Source organism: Asparagus officinalis, chromosome 1 (genome assembly GCF_001876935.1).
Source record: "Asparagus officinalis chromosome 1, Aspof.V1, whole genome shotgun sequence".
Classification (NCBI taxonomy): domain Eukaryota; kingdom Viridiplantae; phylum Streptophyta; class Magnoliopsida; order Asparagales; family Asparagaceae; genus Asparagus; species Asparagus officinalis.
In genome coordinates, this window is record NC_033794.1 from 129,521,723 (window position 1) to 129,542,342 (window position 20,620).

Consider the following 20,620-nt stretch of genomic DNA (forward strand, 5'->3'; position numbering starts at 1 on the left):
AACCCAACCTGCAAGCTTTGTATCGCGTTAGAGCATACAAGCTATATTCGTACTCTAGAATTGCCTGCGACGCTTGAGATTACCCTGATATCCATAAAGATTAGCAGGACATATATCAGGCACAAAAGCAGTATGATCGGCTCCATTATAATGTAGGTTTCTCTGCCAATGGAGCCCTGAAGCTGTGGGTGGCGATGGAATCTCGGGTACTTCATTGTATGAAATCTCCGGCACTTGGCCCAAGCATTCGTCAAAATCAACATTTCGATCGGCAGGGAATGGTGGTGAGCCCTGAGAACTCCCAAGCTTGCCACTGTCCGCCTGTCAAATGATAATTTATTAGCAACAAAAACTAATTGCAGAGGTAAATTGCAAGAAATATCCCTTCATATATGCCATGTTTAAGTTTTACAAACAGTCCCATCATCTATTGACTATTAAGGAGACCGTTAAGTTTGTAATGTGTTTTGTTGTTTCAATGTCTGAATAGACGTTTGTACTTGGGTAGACGTCTGCACTATAAAATTTACAAACTTTGGAAAGGAATAACGTAGAGAATTTTTTTTTAAAGTTTTGGATAGAATACAAATCTAATTCTGTTGATTGTTCAGTGTCACCTAAAATTCTGCATGCGGATATTTGCCCAGATGTCCGAAGGAACAAACACCATGATTTCATTAATGATCACAGATGAGGGGCCATTTAGTTGAATCTTTTAGACGAGGGTTTTCTTGAAAAAATAGGGTATCAATAAAGGGGGTCCCTTATAATATATTCTTATCGCAATGTCTATTATATGCTGGGAAATTACTCACCTTAGATGAACCGTTCTCCGGGATACCATAGCTCTGGTTGAACTCGGAAAATCTAAATAAGTCGTCCACAGACCAATCCAGCAAACTTCCAACCATGTTAACTCCAGAATATGATGCCTTCGATGGACCGAGATACTCATCTTTGCTTGTTTGGGTGGAAAATGCTTGATTAGCTTGAGCAGAAAATTGCACAGAGGGATTTCCATTGGGTAGTGATCTACAAGGTGGCTCAGGGGCTCTTCCTGCAGAGCTTGATGGTTCCTTTACAGAGGATGGGAGTGATTCAGTGGGTTCAAGGCCCACTTGAACTCCTGTCACCAGAAATCTTCGGTGGGCAGAAACAAGAGAATTTGCCGTATGTATGAAGACATCGCAGTTCCTACATAGCAATGCTCGATCTTCTAAGCAGAAGAAGTAGCCAGAAGCTTCCTGAAAGAAGGGAGAAAAAAACATTTCAGAGAACGTAAGACCTAACTTACACTTGTTAAATTGCATGAAAAAATTCCAGTCAGAGGAGCTCTTCACCGTCAATCCTTGACAATCGAATGAGCGAAAATTTATAGTAACACCGGGCGCGAGTGTCTCATTAGTTATACACCCCATTTGGCAAAGGGTTAAGGAAGAGGGGTTAAAAAGAAGAATTAATGTACTTAGTCCATTCGATAATCTGAAAGACTAAATTATTAACCCGTTAAATAAGTTTTATTTTAATCATTATGATCAGTTTTAGTGTTTGGGAATAACAATGATTTTAACTATTTTCTTTATAATTAGAAAGGTTAACTCTTAATCATTCTCTTAATCATTCTAAATAGGAGTATTAGTAAACCCCTCATTTTGAGGAGTTAACTCATTTCAATCCCTCTAGAGGGTTAGCTTAACCCTTCTATATTTTTTATGTTTGACAAATTATAGATGGTTATCTCACTTTATCCCTTGTATAGACTTTTTGTGTTTGGTGGTTTAAGAAGGGGTCAAGTCTCCTTTAACCCCTCACTTAACCCTTTGCCAAACGGTACCTTAGGAGTGCCAAATTTGACGGGACAAAAATGAGTGAATGAAGGATAAACTAAAACTGCAGTACCTCCACAAATCTATCTGCATCTAACATACTAATAATTGAGGCATCCTCCGCCGCCACAATACCTCTTCAAAGTGATGGAAAAGACCCGACGGTTACAATTCGATTTGTTGCAAAATTTACCAAATTGTTCCTCCATCGCAATGCTTATTTTAAATACATATCCAATGGGATCCAAATCTAGATTAGCAAACATTAAGACACATCTATGAATTGGTCAAAAAAGTGATCTTTAGCAGAGGTTAGGGTTCTAGGACTAAAATCGCTGCCAACAATTCCCACTTACATCAGCTTCGAGGTTATGGGCTAGGGTTGACGATCAAATCTGGGACCGTAAACAACACAAAATTCTAGCTTTTGACGCCGACTTCGACCAGAAGCCTAGAACTGAGCCAGTACGTACCTGGCAAATATCGCACTTTGGGACTCGCGGCGGCGACGCAGCGGAGATCAAGGGGACCCGCTGGTGTTTTCCGGCGAGCTTGTTGGCGGCGTGCACTTTCTCGTCGCAGTCCTAGAGCGCCGCCTCGTCGGCGCAGCACATCACCGCCGCCTCCGCCGCCTCGCAAGCGTTGCACTGTATCTTCATCCTCAGAAAAAAGAAAAATTTACCCCCAAAAATTTCTTCTCGATCCCAAATTAGGGTTTTGAGTCGGTGGTGGCTGGGGATATTTTATGGGTGCAAGTGGTGGTCTGAATCCTGTCAGTTGCGTATTATTTAATTCCTCCGAACGAACGGTAAGTTGGACTCCCGCCACAACTTACTGCTTGATTTTTATTATTTATTTATTTTTATCTTTATTTCTTTCAAATTCATGCGAGTTATAGCTGCAAGTTCAGTTAACCCCCTGTACTTCGGTTGGGTTTGCACATAGCCCCCTGAGCTTTGTTCATTCCCTTACCTCCAGGTGGCCTATGAATTTTGACGGGTCACGAACCAACCACACGACAGAAAGCACGGAAATACTCCTAGGCCACGTTTGGAAAGGTCAAGGAAGAAGGGTTAAAGAAAAGTATTAATACACTTAACTTATTCGATAATCTGAAAGACTAAATTATTAACCCGTTAAATAAGATTTATTTTAGTCATTGCGTTCAGTTTTAATGTTTGGGAATATCAATAATTTTAATTATTTTTTTTATAATTAGAAGAGTTAACTCTTAATCCTTTCATCATTAAACATGTAACGGCGACGTCGGGTGGCGTGTTGGAGAAACTTCGAAGTACACTGGATTAAGCGAGAGACGCTCCAAAGCTCGGGACGAGAGAGATCTTAGAGGGGGTCATGTGTAAAAACTCTCCCGAGTGCGGGGGGCTTAAATGAAACTAACCAAGTACGATGGCAGCGTCAGTCGCAAAATAACTGAGATATTTTTTTTGGATTTATCGCAATTATTTATTTCAATGAGACCAATCATGTGGATTAAAAAAAGGAGAGAAAACTCTTATCTTCTTATTAAACGAGATAAAAAAGGGTTTTTTCACGAATTTTGTGCAATACATCTGATGTGGATGTTCGACTTGTGCAATGCGCAGTCTGTACTTGAAGGGGCACGCTGGGGACAAAGAGCCTCGTAGCTTTCAAGAGCAGATGCAGATCAATTACTTTCGAACTTGGAATAGTACGATATACATAGACAAAAGCCAATAGGACCGCACCTAGATTTATGTATACAAGTAAAAAAACTTAACTCCGTTCTCGTACGATATATATACTGTAGAGGCAGTATGTAATTTTGTAAATTTATTAAAATAAATAAAAACCACCAAGCTTACCTCTTATTTTGGGGCTTTCTGGATTAGAATTGCAATTTTGTATGTTGAGTATCAAAGATTAAACAAATATGAAAGATGAGTTGAATGAGAAGAGAATAAAGGAAGTCATCAAGAGAAAAAACCGCATAAAGTATGCATAAACGAGAATGGGTATTTAATATGTGTTTTTCTCTTTTTTTTACTGTTACAATCTAATTAATTATGGAAATAAAATATAAAAAGTTACAATTAAACTGTATTAGTGTTCTTTTCCAAAGATAAAGATAACTATAGCAATAAATGATCAATTAAAGATAAATTAGAATCCTAACAATAGTCAACTTCTTATATTTCCAAAATAAATTAAAACATATATATATATATATATATATTATTTTATTTTTTGGGCCAAATAAAATGAGGGCCCTGGGCATATGCCTTCAGTCGGCCCTGGTTGATGCATCAAGAAACTTAGAAGCTTATGCCAGTATTAATATCAAAGGTAGAGGTGTTAAACCGTATCTATATCCGAGGAAATATAATAGCTATTAGGAACATACACGAATATGGTTGCTCAAAATTATAACCGATAAGATATGGTTACAGATATAGTTTTGTAGTGAAATATCTGAATCCGTATCCAAATATCCGGATACATATTAGTCATACTGTTATGATAGTTTTAATCCTGAGATTATAGATTTGAAGTTAATTTTGATGATTACAAAACATCTGAAAACCTCCCTTAAATTTGATGTCATTAAAAAAGACTCTTTAACTTTATGATTTTGCCAGGAAACCCCTCTAAACTGCGAATTTCATATTGGGTGGGTGAACTAGTGCAAGGGGACATTTTTGCCTGTAAAAAATTGGGATTCACGCTTTAAAGGGGGGCTTTCTGTAAGAATCTTAAATTTAAAGGGGCTTTTCTAATAATCCCTCGGGCTTTATCTGATAATTGTCGAAGTTAAGAGTGGTTTTTTTCTTTTCTTTTTGTGTGTGTGTGTGTGTTAGCTTTAACAATATCATATTGCTCAAAATTCATTTCGAGCATTGCATCAAAAGTTTTTTGAGTCGAAAGTTTAGCTCAAAGATTGGTGAATTTCAATGATCACCAACCAAGCGTTAGTTTGAGATCTCACCATAAACCAGAAGTCAGCTGGGTTCAACAACAACATGATGGCCGCCACGGTCCCCTCATGATGAGGCAATGGACTTTATTATTGAAAAGCCATTTTCTGTCGTCGGCAGCAAATCTTTTCTACTGTGACGATTGAATTGCTCGACCGAGACCGTCATTCAAAGAACCCACGCTTCTGAATTCTGAACCACAAATCTCTTCCGTGGATCTTTTTCATTAGATTCTGAGAGACAAAACATTTAAACAATACATCATCCCTGACATCAATATCAAAGCAGATTATGTCACCGCCAATCTACAACCTTCTCCAGTACTGGGGCCCACCGTCGAACTCGAACGAACAACGCCATATCACAAGTCCAATGCATATTTACATTATGCTTCGATGACTGATGCATGATTTACATCTACTTCTACCCCGCGAGATTCATCGAAACATTTTCGACGCTATCTTAACAAACTTTGAGACAAGTAGACTTTCAAGCTGGGAGCCTTTGTTGATATTTCAATAACGTCTCCGTGCTGAATCGAATATGACACGTGCGAACCATCGACATACATGGCTCCTTCTTTACTGTACCATGCGACGTGTACGCTCTCGTCATGTTTAACTAAGCCATGCATCCATGGGATGTCCATCGCTTTTGGAGAAATGGGCTCTCTTACCATGTATTGAAGCTCACGACTTGAAATAGGCACGGGGAATCCACCAGCCGAAAGCATTGCAGCTGTGGATCCTGCTGGAGTGCAGGTTCTCAGGCCACTTGATCGACAGTTGATTAAAGAATGATTCTGGTTCTTGGTATTCATTCTGAGAAATGAGACAGATGCTGTCAGAACAATGGCAAATTACAAGAAACCCCCTTACCTGTATCCAAATTTTCAGAAAAAACTCCCTGATACATGATCATCAATGAAACTATTAGTTTTGTAATGGAGATTGGTTCTTAGAAGTCCGGGCATACGTCAGCATGTGGAATTCTGAAGATTTTAGGCTAGTCTTTAGAAAAAAAATTGACTTCAACTAAGAACTAGCTTTTTTCCGCAGACTGATGATAAAAAGAATTAGATTTTGACTTTAGACAAGAACTAATTTCTTTTCTTCATTTTCATCCTTTCAGATTCCAAATTTTATGAATTCTGAGGTCCAGAAGTACATCCAAACATCTATTCAAAGTGAAACCATCTGTCCAGACATACGACGGGAAAAAAAAAACTTTATAGAATGAATTGTTTACCTGGTAATTATTACCCTAGAACTGTTAGTGGGGGGAACATTTCTGTGTTTGGTATAACATGTCATAAGATTTAAAATTTAACACAAAAGGATCTCTACCACTCTCAACTCAAAATGCACAAAAAGTTCACTCAAAATATTAAACTTACAAACAACCACCTCAAAATCTGACAATTAAAAAAAGCATCATGCACAATTCAAAACTTGCAGAAAACATTCAGAAGTTTTTTAAAAATGTAGAAAACAACTTAAAAATTCAAAAATTACAAAAACACCCTAATAATTTCAAACCTGTAAAATGGTACATTGACAATATTACAAACATCCCCTGAAAGTTTTGGAGTTTGCAAAAAAAAAACGTGGAAGTTTCAAAAATTGCAAAAAACACCATCAAAGATTCAAAATTTACAGAAAAAACCCTGAAAAGATCAAAACTTACAAAAAAAGTATGTAATTTTCGATTTTTGAGGGTGTTCATGGCAATTTGCTAAACTTATAGGGTGTTTTTTGCAATTTTCTAACCTTTTCATGGTGTTTTTTCAATTTGTTTAACCTTTCAAGGTGTTTTTTTTTGCAAATTTCATATATATAAAATTTAAGTTTCCTGTTTGTATCTTTGAAATTTTCAAAGGTGTTTTTTGTAAATTTTTAATTTTTGAGGGTGCTTATTGCAATCTTTGAAATTTCTAGGGTGTCTTTTGCAAAGTACAAACTTTCAGTGAGTTGTTTGTAATTCATATTGTCAGTATACGATTTATGGTTTTGAATTTTCCAAGTTGTTCTAGTAAATTTTGAAGCATGAGGGTGTCTTTTGCAATTTTTCAAAACTTCAACGCTGTTTTTTGCAAATTCCAAAAATTTTAGCAATCTGTTTGTAATTCCTATATTTTCAGTGTACTGTTTGTAGGATTGAAATTCTTAGGGTGTTTTTTGTAAAATTTAAGGGTGTTTTTGCAATTTAGAAAACTTTAGGGTGTTTTTTGTGAATTACAAATTTTTAGGGGGCTGTTTAGAGTTCCTAGAATTTCAATATACTGTTTGTACGTTTTGAAAATTTCAGTTTTTTGTAGACTTCAAAAATTTTAAGGTGTTTTCCGCAATTTTTAAACTTTCAGAGTGTTTTTTGCAAATTTTTAGTTTGGTCAGGGCTATTTTGTTTCGAAAATTTAAGTTTTTTTTCTAAGTTTTGGATTTTTCAGATTATTTGTGAATTTTACCGAGTTTTACATTATTGAGGTTTGTTAAAAGTTTCAGAACTTTTTAGGAGGTTGGTTACAATTTATTTACTTTACTAGTGATCTTGTGAATTTTCAGGTTCCAGGAGGTTCGTTAAAAGTTTTAGAACTTTTTTTTTTTTTTTTGGGGGGGGGGGGNTCAACTGTACCCCATTTTCTCCTACCCCTAACTTGGTTAAAACTTTACCCTCATATCGGGCTAAAATTTAACATTGGTAAAGTTCTAGAAGGGTAACAAACACGGTAAAGATGGGATAATATTTAACAGGGTATTCTTCACCCCCTTTAGTTATGTACCAAACAAGCCCTAACAGTCATTAATGAGGTGGTCTTTGTTGAAGATTTCTTTAAAAGAGTATATATGAAGGGTGCTTCTTGTAATTTTTCCTAAGAATGTCAACTTTATTTATATAAGAAGAATCGAAAGACATACCGAAATGAGAACCGAGATACTGTTGCTGGACAGGGATGAGCAACGAGAATATCGTTCAGAGCATATGTTGATAATAGCTGATCATTTAATTTTATCGATATCCTTGAGAGGTCAGAGGGGCTTCTGTGACCTTCAAGAATTTCATCCAAGACCTGTAAAAAGTTTACAGCATTAGATGATATGTAATTTAGAAAGTGGTGATTTCTAAAATTAGGTTATATAGCCACTCAAACCGAACTATCAAACCGATATTTTTCTAGCTTATGGTGTTACCTGCTCAAAGTTACTAGCAGTTGCAGCACAGAGATAACCTGTGCTTCTTGTTGCATCAAAGTCGTCATTGAACTGATCAACCTGCAGAGTGGAAAAAAAAGAAACTTTAACCATCAGGCAAAATTTTTTATTCAAAATCAAAGAATGGTTTCCGAAAAAAATGAGTGTATCAAGAATGAGAACGTTACAATGGACATGCACGTGTACGCTAAAATATAGGATAACCAATGTGTGTGCCTTCATAGGAAGCTACGAGTTACTCCCATTGAGGATAAAAAGAGAGAATCGATTTAGATATTAGGTCATGTACAATGAAGAAGACCACTAAAGCACCTCTTAGGAGAAGTGAGATTATAGTTAATGGGACGTAGATAAAGGATTATGCAAAACATGCAAGGCAAAAACATTGGGGAATATATATTGCGAAACTTATCCCAAGAACTCTTGTACATTCATATTTTATCGTAGCACCTCTTCTGGTTGTGTAGGGTCAGAATTAACTCCTAAAACCGGAACAGTGTCATCTATGAAGTGGCTAGCGCGCAAAAGAGTTCCATCTCCACCGACTGTGATGACAAGATCAAAATGGCGAATTGGTTGGAATAAGTTGTTGCGCAGGATTGGCTCCCAATCGAGATGTTTGCGTTGCAGAACATCCTGACAGAAATCGATGGTGTCCTTGTGAACCCTACATCTGTCATTCAAATACCGTAAAACCTGAAAATGAAACTTCAGGAGTAAGTTTCCAGAAGAGGTTGAGCTTTGGAAAAAAAAAATCATTCTTAGATGCACGAAATTTTAACGCTGTCAATGTTTATGTTTTTGACTTGCTAGTTTTTGCCACTGTCCAGGGTGGTAATTAAGATCAGGAGATAAATGATGGCAGAAATAGAAAAGAATGGGAGATGCTCTCAAGTCTGAGACAAATGCATAATCGTCTTTAACATTCATTTTTGATCTAGGAGAATGCTAAGGGTTTGCTTTATTTCATAAATAAAGTTTTTTTTTAAAGAGCCAACCTTACTAACTAGCCTGCTGGGTTACGTATCAAGCCTCTCCATTGTCCAAGCTGTCAAGAATTTGGCACCAAAATGCTCAGATACAGATAACAAGCTTCAAAATCACCTCTCCTACTGCTTGTGGTGTGTGGCTAACACATGTACTCCCTTCTTATTCAACTAAACATCTGATTGTAACTTTTATTGTCTAAATCAACAACAAAAATTAAATAAATAACTAATACTTGGAAAGTACAAATTGAGAAAGCTACATATGCCATTTCCCATCTTTCCACATCGTATCGGTAAATTAAGATATACTGAAAGGCAATGACAATTTGATCTCTAAGGAGTTCAAGCTCATCAAGCCACAAAATGCAGTGGTCTGATGGGGTTTATCTCGCATTTGGCTCAAAAATTGCAAGTTAGAAAAGCAAATGAAGTCAAGGTTCAGTCACATGAGCCAAATTGATCTGTTTCTTTTTCATTTCACCCTTTCAAAAGCTACACCTTCTAAGCCATCCTTGCTTTATATGCCTTATTAGTACGATTCAAAGATAAATATAGACGAAACTTTAGTAGAGGTCTTTGATGTATTTACCAGATATCATTTGGGTCCTTAATGTTTGGATCCTTCATGTTACTTTGGTCATCAACCTAGGTACTTTTCAAATGCTGTTAAATCTTGCTGATGTGATTGCAAAAACTTATAATTTCACTATTTTTTGCTGATGAGGCAAGAAAAGCTTAAAGTTTCACTATATTTTTGCTGACATGGCAACTATGTTGCTTAGGTACGAGTACGCATACGAGACACAGCAAATTTGTAAAAAGTAGGGTACAGGAACACGGCGGTATATATATAACATAATTCACTTTAGATCAATATTGAATTAAATATCTATTACATTTTCATATTTTTTGTTATGTAAAGTGGAGATTATAAATAAGAAACTAAAGGAAAGTGCATGTTGCAGGTGTGAATTAAGACCTCGAGATGGCAATGATCTCTTGGAGAATTGAAGACAATAATGTTAAAGAAGACAAGAAAGAGAAGATGAACATATAGAAAAATAGATCAATTTGTATGTTATATACTTATATTATTATGTAACATTGGCTTGTATAATCAGATACAAATGTAAGTTATGTAACTGATTTGAAGATAATACCAAATTCTAAATTTCATAACTTTCATCTTGAGCAAACAAAAATACAAGCCTACCTCGCAAAACGAGTTAAAAATTACAAGCATACATTCACAAGTTAGAACTATACCCCATAATATTACAAGCATAACTCAAAATATTACAACTTTACAAGTATAATGTTTAAAGTTGTAAATATACCTCCAAAAGTTAAGATCTATATCCCAAAAACTTACAACTCACTACCATATTCCAAAAGTTAAAACTATATTCTTTGCACCGGTTAGAAGATAATCAACATTCGACATTTTCATACTCATTAAATACAATGGTCTCAAGCTCCGGCTCATCAAGAGAAAGGTTTGCAACTTCTAAAATATCGGCACCATTGAATGATTCAAATTCATATCCTCCTATGTCCCACATCTTTGTCTCCCCTTTAGAGTATTCCAAGGATCTCCTAGAAAGAAGACGGAGATTTGTGTGAACATATATCATATCTTCCGCTCTTTGTGGAGTTATCTTATTCCTCTTAAGAGAACGAATCAATTTATAAGTGCTCCAATTTCTCTCACAACAAGAAGAGGAACAAGGATGCCCAATCAACTTTAATGTTAACTCTTGCAATTTTGGTGTAGATGTTCCATAGATATGTTAGTCTAAGGAATGTAGACTCAAAGCTGGAATCAAACAAATTGTTGGATAGCAGGTTTCCTAATCTGTTTTGGTAATATGATTCTTAATCTGTTTTGGTAACATGATTCTTAATCTGTTTTGATAACAAGTTATTAGGATTCCTAATCTGTTTTGGTAACAAGTTATTAGGATTTCTAATCTGTTTTGTTTTTGGTTTTAGAATTCCTAGTCTGTTTTGGTTTTAGGTTTTCTATATATATGGAACGCTTTAGAAGAGATTAGACATCAGAAAAAGAGGGTTTTGAGAGAATTATTCAGAGAGATCTCAGAGAGATTAGATTCTATTTGTGGGCATTGTAATCTTTTTTAATATTAATCAAAGAATCGTGTGGTGTGGCTCTCGGGGACGTAGGCACGATTGCCGAACCTCGTTAGGAAAATAACTCTTTAAGCATTTAGCTCTTTCATTGGAGATCTTAGGATCCATGTGTTGTGCAACTCGATTCAGAGCTTCAATAAGACAAGTCGCGCTATAATATCTACAAGATAGAAAAACATTCATAAATAATATCAACTATTATAGTCTAATCAATATAGATTAAAAGTTTATTTAAGGAAAAAAAATACTCACTTTGGGTTTAGTGAATGAGCTAAGCAATGCAATGGTGTATTGCTCTTATTTCACCGATCAACAAGGATAGTATGTACCACATTGTAAAATGATGAATATTCATCATCTCTCTTGCCTTCTTTTCTATAAATGCAATTCTTTACTTTTTCAATCATAGAATCCCACATATAGATTTGACTTATCGATGTCGACGGATTCGAACCATGTTATAGATTGGCTCGGTAAAAAAGATAATATATTCTATTTTATCCCACCAAATATCATCCAAATTTTTATTATTAACAAATTGAGCCCTCCCAACATTATCATCTTGATAAAGACTCCATTCTCACTAATGACCATGTCCATAAGACCACATTTGATCTTCTTGAATCGTCGGAACATGATAACAACCTAAGCAAAACGAGTTTCGGCTATAACAAGCATTTTTAACTTCACATGTTCATTGAACATTGACAATCTCATGAAATGATTCATTATGAAGTTTCTTATAACAACAACATTATCGCTAACTTCGGTGATCCAACTACATTCCTCATACACTACCTCATTTCTTTTAGTATTCTTCATCGCACAAATATTTTTTAAGGCAAGATTGAGTGTGTGGACAATACATGGAGTCCAAAAAATATGAGGATGTCTTCCTTGCACAATGTTTCTCGCGGATTTGCAAACCGGTGCATTATCGATTATGACTTGTACAACATTATAAGGACCAACATCTTCAATGACTTTCAAGAGAATATCGGCTATATAATCCATATTCTTAGTCCTCCCCTCCGCATTGACGGCATTCAAGAACATCGATACATCTTCGGTTACCGCCATCACATTAATGAGAGGCCTTCTTTGTGAGTCGGACCACCCATCGCTAACAATAGAATCACCATTTGCTTTCCATGTTAATTTTATGGGCCCTAATAACTTCTTGATATGTGCCCTATCTTTTTGTAAGAGGCTTGTTCTTAGAAGATTGTATCCGGGGGGATATAACCTCTAAGCGAATTGCTTGTGGCATATTTAAAAGCTTCGATGAAGTATGGATTTCTTGCCAAATTGAATGTTAAGCCCCCCGTGTAAAACATTCGGGCAAGGAGACCATGTAGGTGATCTCGGGCTCCACGATTAAAGGATTGTTCTATGGTGTTCCCCTCACTTAGCAACTTCTTTTGTGGTGGTTGTTCTTGATGTAAGTAATAGAACACTCTTGCCCTTCTCTGCCTTCAATCTAAGCTCCGCTAGCTCCAACACTTTCTTCATCTCAACAATATTTTCATTCTTCACATTTGCACAACACTTGATTCAAAATAATGGATGTCTTAAGAGATGTGCTTTTACTCTTGAATGAGAACTCTTAAAAGTTTTAAGACAATAATTGCATTGTCATTCCTAATTTCCACCACCTCTCGTTGCTTTTCCAAGTTTTGTGACATATCTCCAAAGAGGAGCATTATCATCCTCTAGCTCCCTTTGTGAACTTGGAGTCTCCATCTAACTCTCTACAATTCTTAACAAGAAAATACTTACATATAAGAAATAGAAAGCTATTTTTACTTTAATTAACAATTTAGAACTAATAAAATTACCTATATAAACAAATACAAGCATTAAAAATAATTTATAATTCAACCCCTATATTTGTTCAAGGAAAGTCAAACCAGCCCCAACTTCCATCGGAGGAAAAAGGAGAAAAAAGAGAAGTCGGACGCTAATCTTGTTGTCGAGGAAAAAGGAGAAAAAGGAGGGTGTTGTTCTTGTTGTCGAGGAAAAAGGAGAAAAGGAAAAAAACAAAAACAAAACCCTAAAAACCCTAAAATCAAACATTGCCATTGAGCAGAGGCGCTGATCTCGTCGTCGAGGAATTGTTTCGTCATCGAGGCGCTGAAATTGCTTCGTCGAGGCTCTGATTTCGTCGTCGAGAAGTTGATTTCACCGTCGAGGAGCAGGATTCGTCGTCGAGAAGGAGGATTCGTCGTCGAGGAGCTGTTTCATCGTCGAATACGGTCTGAAATTGCTTCCTCGAGGCTCTGATTTCGTCGTGAGCAGTTGATTTCATCGTCGAGGAGTTGTTTTGTCGTCGAATACGGTATGAATTGCTTCGTCGAGGCTCTAATTTCGTCGAGTATTCATCGTCGAGGAATGGGGTCGTCGCTTCAGTTGATGGGTTCGAAGGTGGTAAAGGCAGAATCGCTTCAGAGGACTGGGTATTTCAAATGGGCTTAGGTTATTGGGCTCAAATAGCGAACCCGATTGATCCTTCTTTTCAAAATTTTAGGTTCGTTTTCCCCCCCTCACGAGTGAATTCCCCGTGTCCCTGGCGTTTGGGTACGGATCTGTACCCAAAATGTACCCGACATGGGTACGGGACCATTTTGGATGTGTCGGGGTATCACAGCATGGCAAAGTCATGTCGCTACCGTGTTAACAAGATTTAATGAAAGTTTGTAAAAGGACCTAGGTTGATGACAGAGGTAATATTACGGACTCTTGTTGATGACTTCCAAACATTCAAGATCCAGAAGATATTTGGCGGATACATCAAGGACCTCTGCTGAACTTTTGCTATTTACCATAAATTTATTATGGCTAGTTTCATCAATGCATTAGGTTCCAATACTGATTTCCAAAGCTATGTCTTGATAACTAACCTTTTAAAATACGAGTGAACTTATGTGTTTTCAAAATCATTAAATGTACGTATAAATAAATGGATGATGGTAAAAAACTCAAGGGGCTTTGAACATTTTGATTCTAGAAACAAGAGAAACCCATAGTACTTTACATAATTAAACCAGAAATATTTATCAAATTCTCATAAAGGTCAATGACTCAACGGCTATTCCTGTGTTACGTTAAGCAGCAGCAGGTTATAACACAACTTCAGATTCATTAAGATAAATTTTAATGACAATGCTGATAGTCACACCTAATGTAATATATTTCAAGCAGCAGAATAAATGCCTCATGATATCTATTTATAAGCATATATATGAGAACATATTGTTAATATAGGAGGCATCCGGTCTATTTTACATGCATATACACATAACAAAATATCGAGGCATATTTTTTTTGTGTTTTTGGTCCGCTTAAAGTAGAATGGATGTAGTAAATGTATTAAAAGAATGAGGCCAAGATGGTAGATATAATGCCTAAAGCTTAGCAGGAAGCTTGGCTACTGCTTAGATGCGGAGGGGAAAAAATGAAAATGGAAAAAATTGGGGATTATACAACTTATTTGTGCCCAAGATCAATGTCAACGCTATATGCCATTTGGCTATTTAGCTTATTTTCCAGCTCAGAGGATGATGCAAGTAATTTTAGCAATCCCAGCAACTACCCTTTCTCTATAGAACTTTGTCTAGTCTCCAAAAAATAAATAAATAAATAAATAAATAAAAACTGAGAACTGCTCTTTTCTTACAATTTGCATGAGCTCAAATTGATGAAAATAAAATGTAGATCTACTTATATCTTTCTCTTCAGCCAGAATCCCAACTCGAAGGTGGATGCAAGTTATTTTGGCAATCTAATGATCTTACCCTTTTGTGTAGCCTACATCTTTTTTGCTCTAGGAATATTATTGTGGATTCCTACTTGCTTGCACTTCACATGAGCTTAAATTTATGACCACAAAAAGTAGAATTACTTACATTCGACTCTTTAGCTTTTCAAAACAAGGCTCTTTATCATTAATAATTATATCGGCAAAACAATTTGTTACTGAAAACACACTTTAACTAGATAGGTAGTACTAAACTTATGGTTAATTCTTATACCGCACATTTAGACATTAAGGACCACATCATATTTCAACATAATATGAACTCAAAACGGCTAAAGAAAAAGAGCATGCACCATCTCAATCGAAGCACCACTTTATACAATATAATTCTCGAAACAAGCAAGGTAACTATAATTCTAAAAATTCTCCATTTGTAGTACAAGTTCTTAAATTTCAGGTAAAAATGAACACTTATCAAGCCCAAGCTCAGCATGTGCAGGGTATAATTCAATGACCAGCTAAAACATAATCTCAAAGCCTCAATCTTTTTCTCGATAAGCAACGCGCTACATCAGCACTCAATCAAGCACACAATTCCAGCTGCACTTTTTCATCAAAACCCACAAATCCATCTTCAATTCCCAGGAGAAACAGAAGGGTCAGAAGATGAACTTGTCTCTAACAAACCCCTTTCCTATTTTCCCAAATCACCCTCCTTTGATTAATACAACAACCCAATTCTTCATTTTCCCTCAAAAAAAAGTTCTTTTTTTTTCAGTAGCAACAAAAATCTAGCAATTTCAATGCAAACACCAAATAAGTAAGTTGAAGATTTGTACCTGAGGATTGAGAGGGCGAGAGAGGGGAGAGGACGAGGGTTTGTTTCTTGGGGGGTAAACGTCGAAAGGCTTCAACAGTAGAAGCACCCTCCGCCTCGACATGGCAACTGGATTTTGAGGGCTCCAATCTTGGAGAAGAAAGCACTCGAGGGGCGTGGGTCGGGTGCAAGAGCGGATCCGAATCCGATAAGGTAGCTGTACTAGGCCACTAATTAGTATCCGTATCCGAGGAAATATCCGTAACCGTATTTGTTAGGATAAATGTATAACCGATAGGATATGATTACATATATGATTTTGTAGTAAAATATCCATATCCGTATCTAAAATATCCGAATATATATTAGTCATACTCTTATGATAGTTTCGATTCCTAGATTATGGATTTGTGATTAATTTTGATGATCAAGATGTCTAATCTTAACTTTCTAATTGTAATGAACATATTAGCAAACTCTTTTTGTATCACATGAACTATGTTTTTCTCCATACTATCTAGTTTATGTTTTTCTCCATACTATCTAGTTTTCTCATATCCGTTTTGTATTTGCGTGCATATCCGCATGTATATCCGTAACCGTATCCGATTTTAGCGGATATGGTTATGAATTTTTCTTACTGAGGTATATCTGTATCCGAGATGAGTAAGCGGATATGGATATGATAAGCATCATATCCGAGCCGTCCAGACCGAGTGCACCCCTACCACTAATTATATGGCTAAAAGGCATTAAATAGCTCATAGTTTCCTCTACTCTGCCCTTATAGACCCTTTCTTGTTTTTGCTTCACTTTGTATACCCTGGAGATTCTAAAAGCTACATTTTGATAACCTATTTTGTGCAAACATGACAATTTTTCTGACAATCACAAGCTAATTTTAGAACTTTTTAGTCCTAATGTGTATCGAATTTACCGTTGAACATACCACAATTCTAAAATTTAAGCATGCCCTATTTATATTTTAAAATATAAACATGCTGGATTTAACAGTAAATTTAACAAATATTAGGGCCTTAAAATTCTAAAATTAGCTTGTGAGTGTCACATACAAAAAAGGGGAAATTCTCAAGTTTGCGTAACATATAGTATTAAAGTGCAATTTTTAGAAACTTTAGAATGTATAACTGCTGGTAAGAGACCAAGAGAGAGAGAGTACATATATAAGTGCAAAGTAAAGGTAACTACAAGGTATTTAAGTGCTTTTTAGCCTTAGATATACTTGCCTAATGTTATATTATTTCTGTTAAACTAGCACAACAGTTGTACTGCTCTTGTAGTATGGGATAAATACAAGACCCTTTCTCGTGAAGATAAATTGAGAAATCACTAGTTCCCAATAATTCCAATGATCGTGCATCTTGTGATAGAAGAGTAGCACAACTGTTATAAATCTATGGGTATAAAGTTCAGTTAGAATTAATATTCGTCCCAAAATAAATAGTCTTAAATAGGTTACTCAGCCTACACTGCTCTTATACTATAAAACAAAATAAATAAGAATCCATTAGAAGTTATGAGCCTCTAAGGACCTCAGTTTTGTACTTTATAGTAGAATAATAGTAAAGATTTTGTGGTTTAATTAGCATTAATGTTTCTAAATAAATCAGAAATGCATATATCGTCGTCGCCTTATTTTATGATCATCGTCGATTCTCATATGACAATGTTACTTAATTTATATTCAAAGTGGACGATCAACTTGGAATGACATGACATTTTGATTTAGAAACCTATATATTAGTCTATTTGATATTTATAATCCTTTTTCCTCAAAATTGTAGTTATTTTTTAGTTTTACCCTCAAGTGATTAGAAATTGCTACTTTACCTCCCAATTTCTTTGCTTTCTGCAATTTGATCCTAGCTAACTGATCTTAACAGTCAATAGATGAAAACACATTTTTCTCTCTTAAGATATTGACTTCATTCAAGTATTTCAAATCTACTAGATAACAATCATTTCAGTCTGAGACACAATGAAAGATCTTATATCAAATTCAATTATCTAGAGTTTACAGTAAAAGAGAGGAAAAAAAAGAGCACACAATAACAAATCTTTAAACCCCCAAAGCCATATCCTTACTGAAAGAGGCAAATTAAGCACAGAAATTCTGATGACTTTAGTCACAGAACTTGTAAAAGTAAAAAATCTCTCTTGTATATTTCAATATAACAACTATAGCAGGATCCTCTGATGCTCATATTTAGATCTGAGCAAGGCGACGAATATCAATAGGATACGCATCCGACGAAGACTGGGCGCTGTAAGATCGCCTGCCGATGATAACATTAGCAGCTTCAGTAGGATGAAATGCATCCCAGAATATATACTGGTCCCTGTTACTGCATGGCGTTTGATAAGGCAAGCATGTAATTTGCCCATTGTTTCTTCCTACTCCGCAGCATCCTTTATTAGTAACCCTCAACCCTGTCAAATTCCCCAAAAACCCTGTCAAATTCCCCAAAAATAAAAAATGTAAACAAAATTGTACATCTTCTATGTTACCCTTTTGAATTTTGTTGATTGATGAGTATATATAGGGATAGTTTAGACCTTTTTAGACGTTAATATCTTTAGCAACCATTTTCAAATAGCTCATGACATATTTATGCAGTATTAAAAGCTGATGATATTTTTCTTTAAATAAACAAAGCTCCTAATGGTTTTTCTGCAAAACCCTCCACAGTTAGTCGCAGTTTTGTGAAATGGTCTGTAAATGAAGCCCGATACAAAATGTTTACCTTTAGCTGCGGGGTTCCTTAGGATATCCTGAAAGATCCCATAAGCATTGATGTAGGTGAAGTGAGCTCCGTCAAGTTGATTAAACTGATCGACCAGCTGTTTAAGTTTTTGGTTGAACATGTCGCATGCGTTGTTGATCCTATCGACACAAGTTACACCGTTGTTGCTGAACTGAGCTAGCTCGTTTGGGCTGCAGCCAACCTGACCAACTCCTATTATTGCCACCTTCCTTGCTCCATAGTTGTAAAGAGCCTGCGCAAGCGATAATATCGTTAGTGCGCTAAGCATAGAACTGTAACCTTGATTTATCGTCGTAATATCAAAATCCGATATAATGAAATGGGAGAGTACATTGATTCTACCAGACTACCCTAAGTTCAAATCCCACTAAATTAAATGGTTTTAGGAACTGTGTAAAATAGTTCATGTTTCAGCCTATATATGAAATTAAAGGGTTCCCTACCTCTAGGTAAGGTTACAAATGAGTAAATTGCAGGAAGCCCCTTTCACCTAATAACTTTGCTTTTCAAAAAACTGCGTATCTAAAAAGTTCAACGAAACCCCTGATCCATGACCATTAACGAAAAATGTAGTTGTACAAAATAATTACTAACCCTCAGCTGTTGGGAGTATTGCTGGGCGAGGACATCAGCGTACTGTTCAGGCGTATATTGCTGACTAGTAGAGTAATAGTTGGGCATAAAATAATTGTTGAGGTAATCATTGCTGCCCATGCCCACGGTAAATATACATTTACTGAGATAATCTGCAGCGGAGTCTTCATCCCCCAGGGAGCTCACTATCTGCTGAGCTGCTTGCTGATAATTGCGCACTTGCCCCGCGAAACTAATCCTACCCCCCTACAAGAACGCAAAAATATTTAGCAAAATAGACCGAAATTATTTTATCCAAAAGTTAATTAAGCTGTTATAAGTTCATATGAGCTGACAGCACCACACGCTTTAATGACAAAATCAATCAATGTTTGCTTACTAGTTGCTGTCCTGTTTCCTCCCTTATCCCGGCGGCCGCAGATGCAAAGTTTACTCCGGTGAGAAGCTGATTGCCGCGCGCGCTTGCGTAGGGTGGGATGTAGTTTTCGAACCCCAAGAGCTTAGCTGGACGCGCAGAAATTAATGTTCAAAACTGGTCAATATTCTGGAAAAGATTAGAATACGTAGGCTATTGATTGAAATAAGCGTACAGATCATAAACAATATACGTCGAATCATGTCTATCAGACAGCTGGTGTAATGATTTGTTCATTTTTAATCATTGCAAAATGTGCAATGAAGCGATTTAATTTTTGAGATGAACTTACTTATCCAAGGATTGCAATCCTTGATATACCACTTGTTTGGTGGAAGGAGTACGATGTGTATTTTTACTCGATCTATAGGTATTTTGCATGTTAGCATGAACCTAATGAATCTCAACATGGTGTTTTAGGGTGGGGCATTAAAGAAGCGAAGGCATGAATGGCTCCCATAAAAGGAAGTATTATAACTAGCATAGTGATGGAAATTCAATATTTTGCATTAAGTAGATGCCCTCTAGTGAAAATGTGTATGGTGAAAATAGAAATGGATGGGGGACTATTCAAAGATCTCAACACTAGTAGTATGAAAGCTACAGGTAGAGTGAAGGGTATGACCATATTGCATGGACATGATGGATGTCATTAATGGATGTTGTTGTTTCATTGAATGGGGTGTTACATCTAATTTTAATGTAGCTATACAGCGGGGGCATGCATGAGATCTTTCACGGTAAGAATGGAACCCTTTTACATTTTCACAAGTGTAGTGTTTTGAGCATAAGAATTCGGACGCTAGAATAATAAGGGAAAAAAAAGCGCATCTCAGGGCACGAAACTCTCGTTATGTGCAGGGCCTGTGAAGAAGTCACAAGGCCACTTTCGATATACTGTATGCAGTCTTATCTTGCATTTCTCGAAGAGACCACTTACATGACTCTGCAAACCCGTGACCTCCAGGTCATAAGGCGAAAATAATTATGCTCAGATAGAATTCATAATAATTTGATATTACGAACTTTAATCTTTCAATTGTATAAAAAAATTGAAGAAATTAAGAAACTAAGCGAGGGACTAAGCCTAGCTTACATATAACATCAACGGTAGTCAAT

The 20,620-nt window shown here is 36.2% G+C and overlaps 3 protein-coding genes across 3 annotated transcripts in view; all 3 read right to left on the reverse strand.

Moving 5' to 3' along the window:
• LOC109848871 (B-box zinc finger protein 22-like) overlaps window positions 1-2,589 on the reverse strand; it is a 3,067-nt gene extending 478 nt beyond the window's left edge. Inside the window, 3 exon segments of the mRNA XM_020418616.1 lie at window positions 9-321; window positions 816-1,244; window positions 2,300-2,589. Of these exon segments, the coding sequence (XP_020274205.1) occupies window positions 55-321; window positions 816-1,244; window positions 2,300-2,485 (882 nt within the window). The 5' untranslated portion in view covers window positions 2,486-2,589 and the 3' untranslated portion in view covers window positions 9-54.
• On the reverse strand, window positions 4,833-15,877 carry LOC109849031 (probable NADH kinase). The gene is made up of 5 exons (XM_020418833.1): window positions 15,729-15,877; window positions 8,443-8,688; window positions 7,972-8,052; window positions 7,699-7,850; window positions 4,833-5,604 (listed from the first exon to the last, which is right to left on the reverse strand). Exons 1-5 carry the CDS (start codon window positions 15,828-15,830, stop codon window positions 5,241-5,243), a joined length of 945 nt encoding a protein of 314 aa, XP_020274422.1. The 5' UTR covers window positions 15,831-15,877; the 3' UTR covers window positions 4,833-5,240.
• The window catches only part of LOC109848949 (GDSL esterase/lipase At5g45670-like), a 3,160-nt gene continuing 236 nt past the window's right edge, over window positions 17,697-20,620 (reverse strand). The window contains exons 1-5 of the mRNA XM_020418723.1: window positions 20,598-20,620; window positions 19,466-19,590; window positions 19,087-19,332; window positions 18,472-18,724; window positions 17,697-18,157 (exon numbers count right to left, since the gene is read on the reverse strand). The exon at window positions 20,598-20,620 is cut by the window's right edge and continues 236 nt beyond it. Of these exons, the coding sequence (XP_020274312.1) occupies window positions 17,934-18,157; window positions 18,472-18,724; window positions 19,087-19,332; window positions 19,466-19,590; window positions 20,598-20,620 (871 nt within the window). The 3' untranslated portion in view covers window positions 17,697-17,933. The remainder of the gene's footprint in view (window positions 18,158-18,471; window positions 18,725-19,086; window positions 19,333-19,465; window positions 19,591-20,597) is intronic.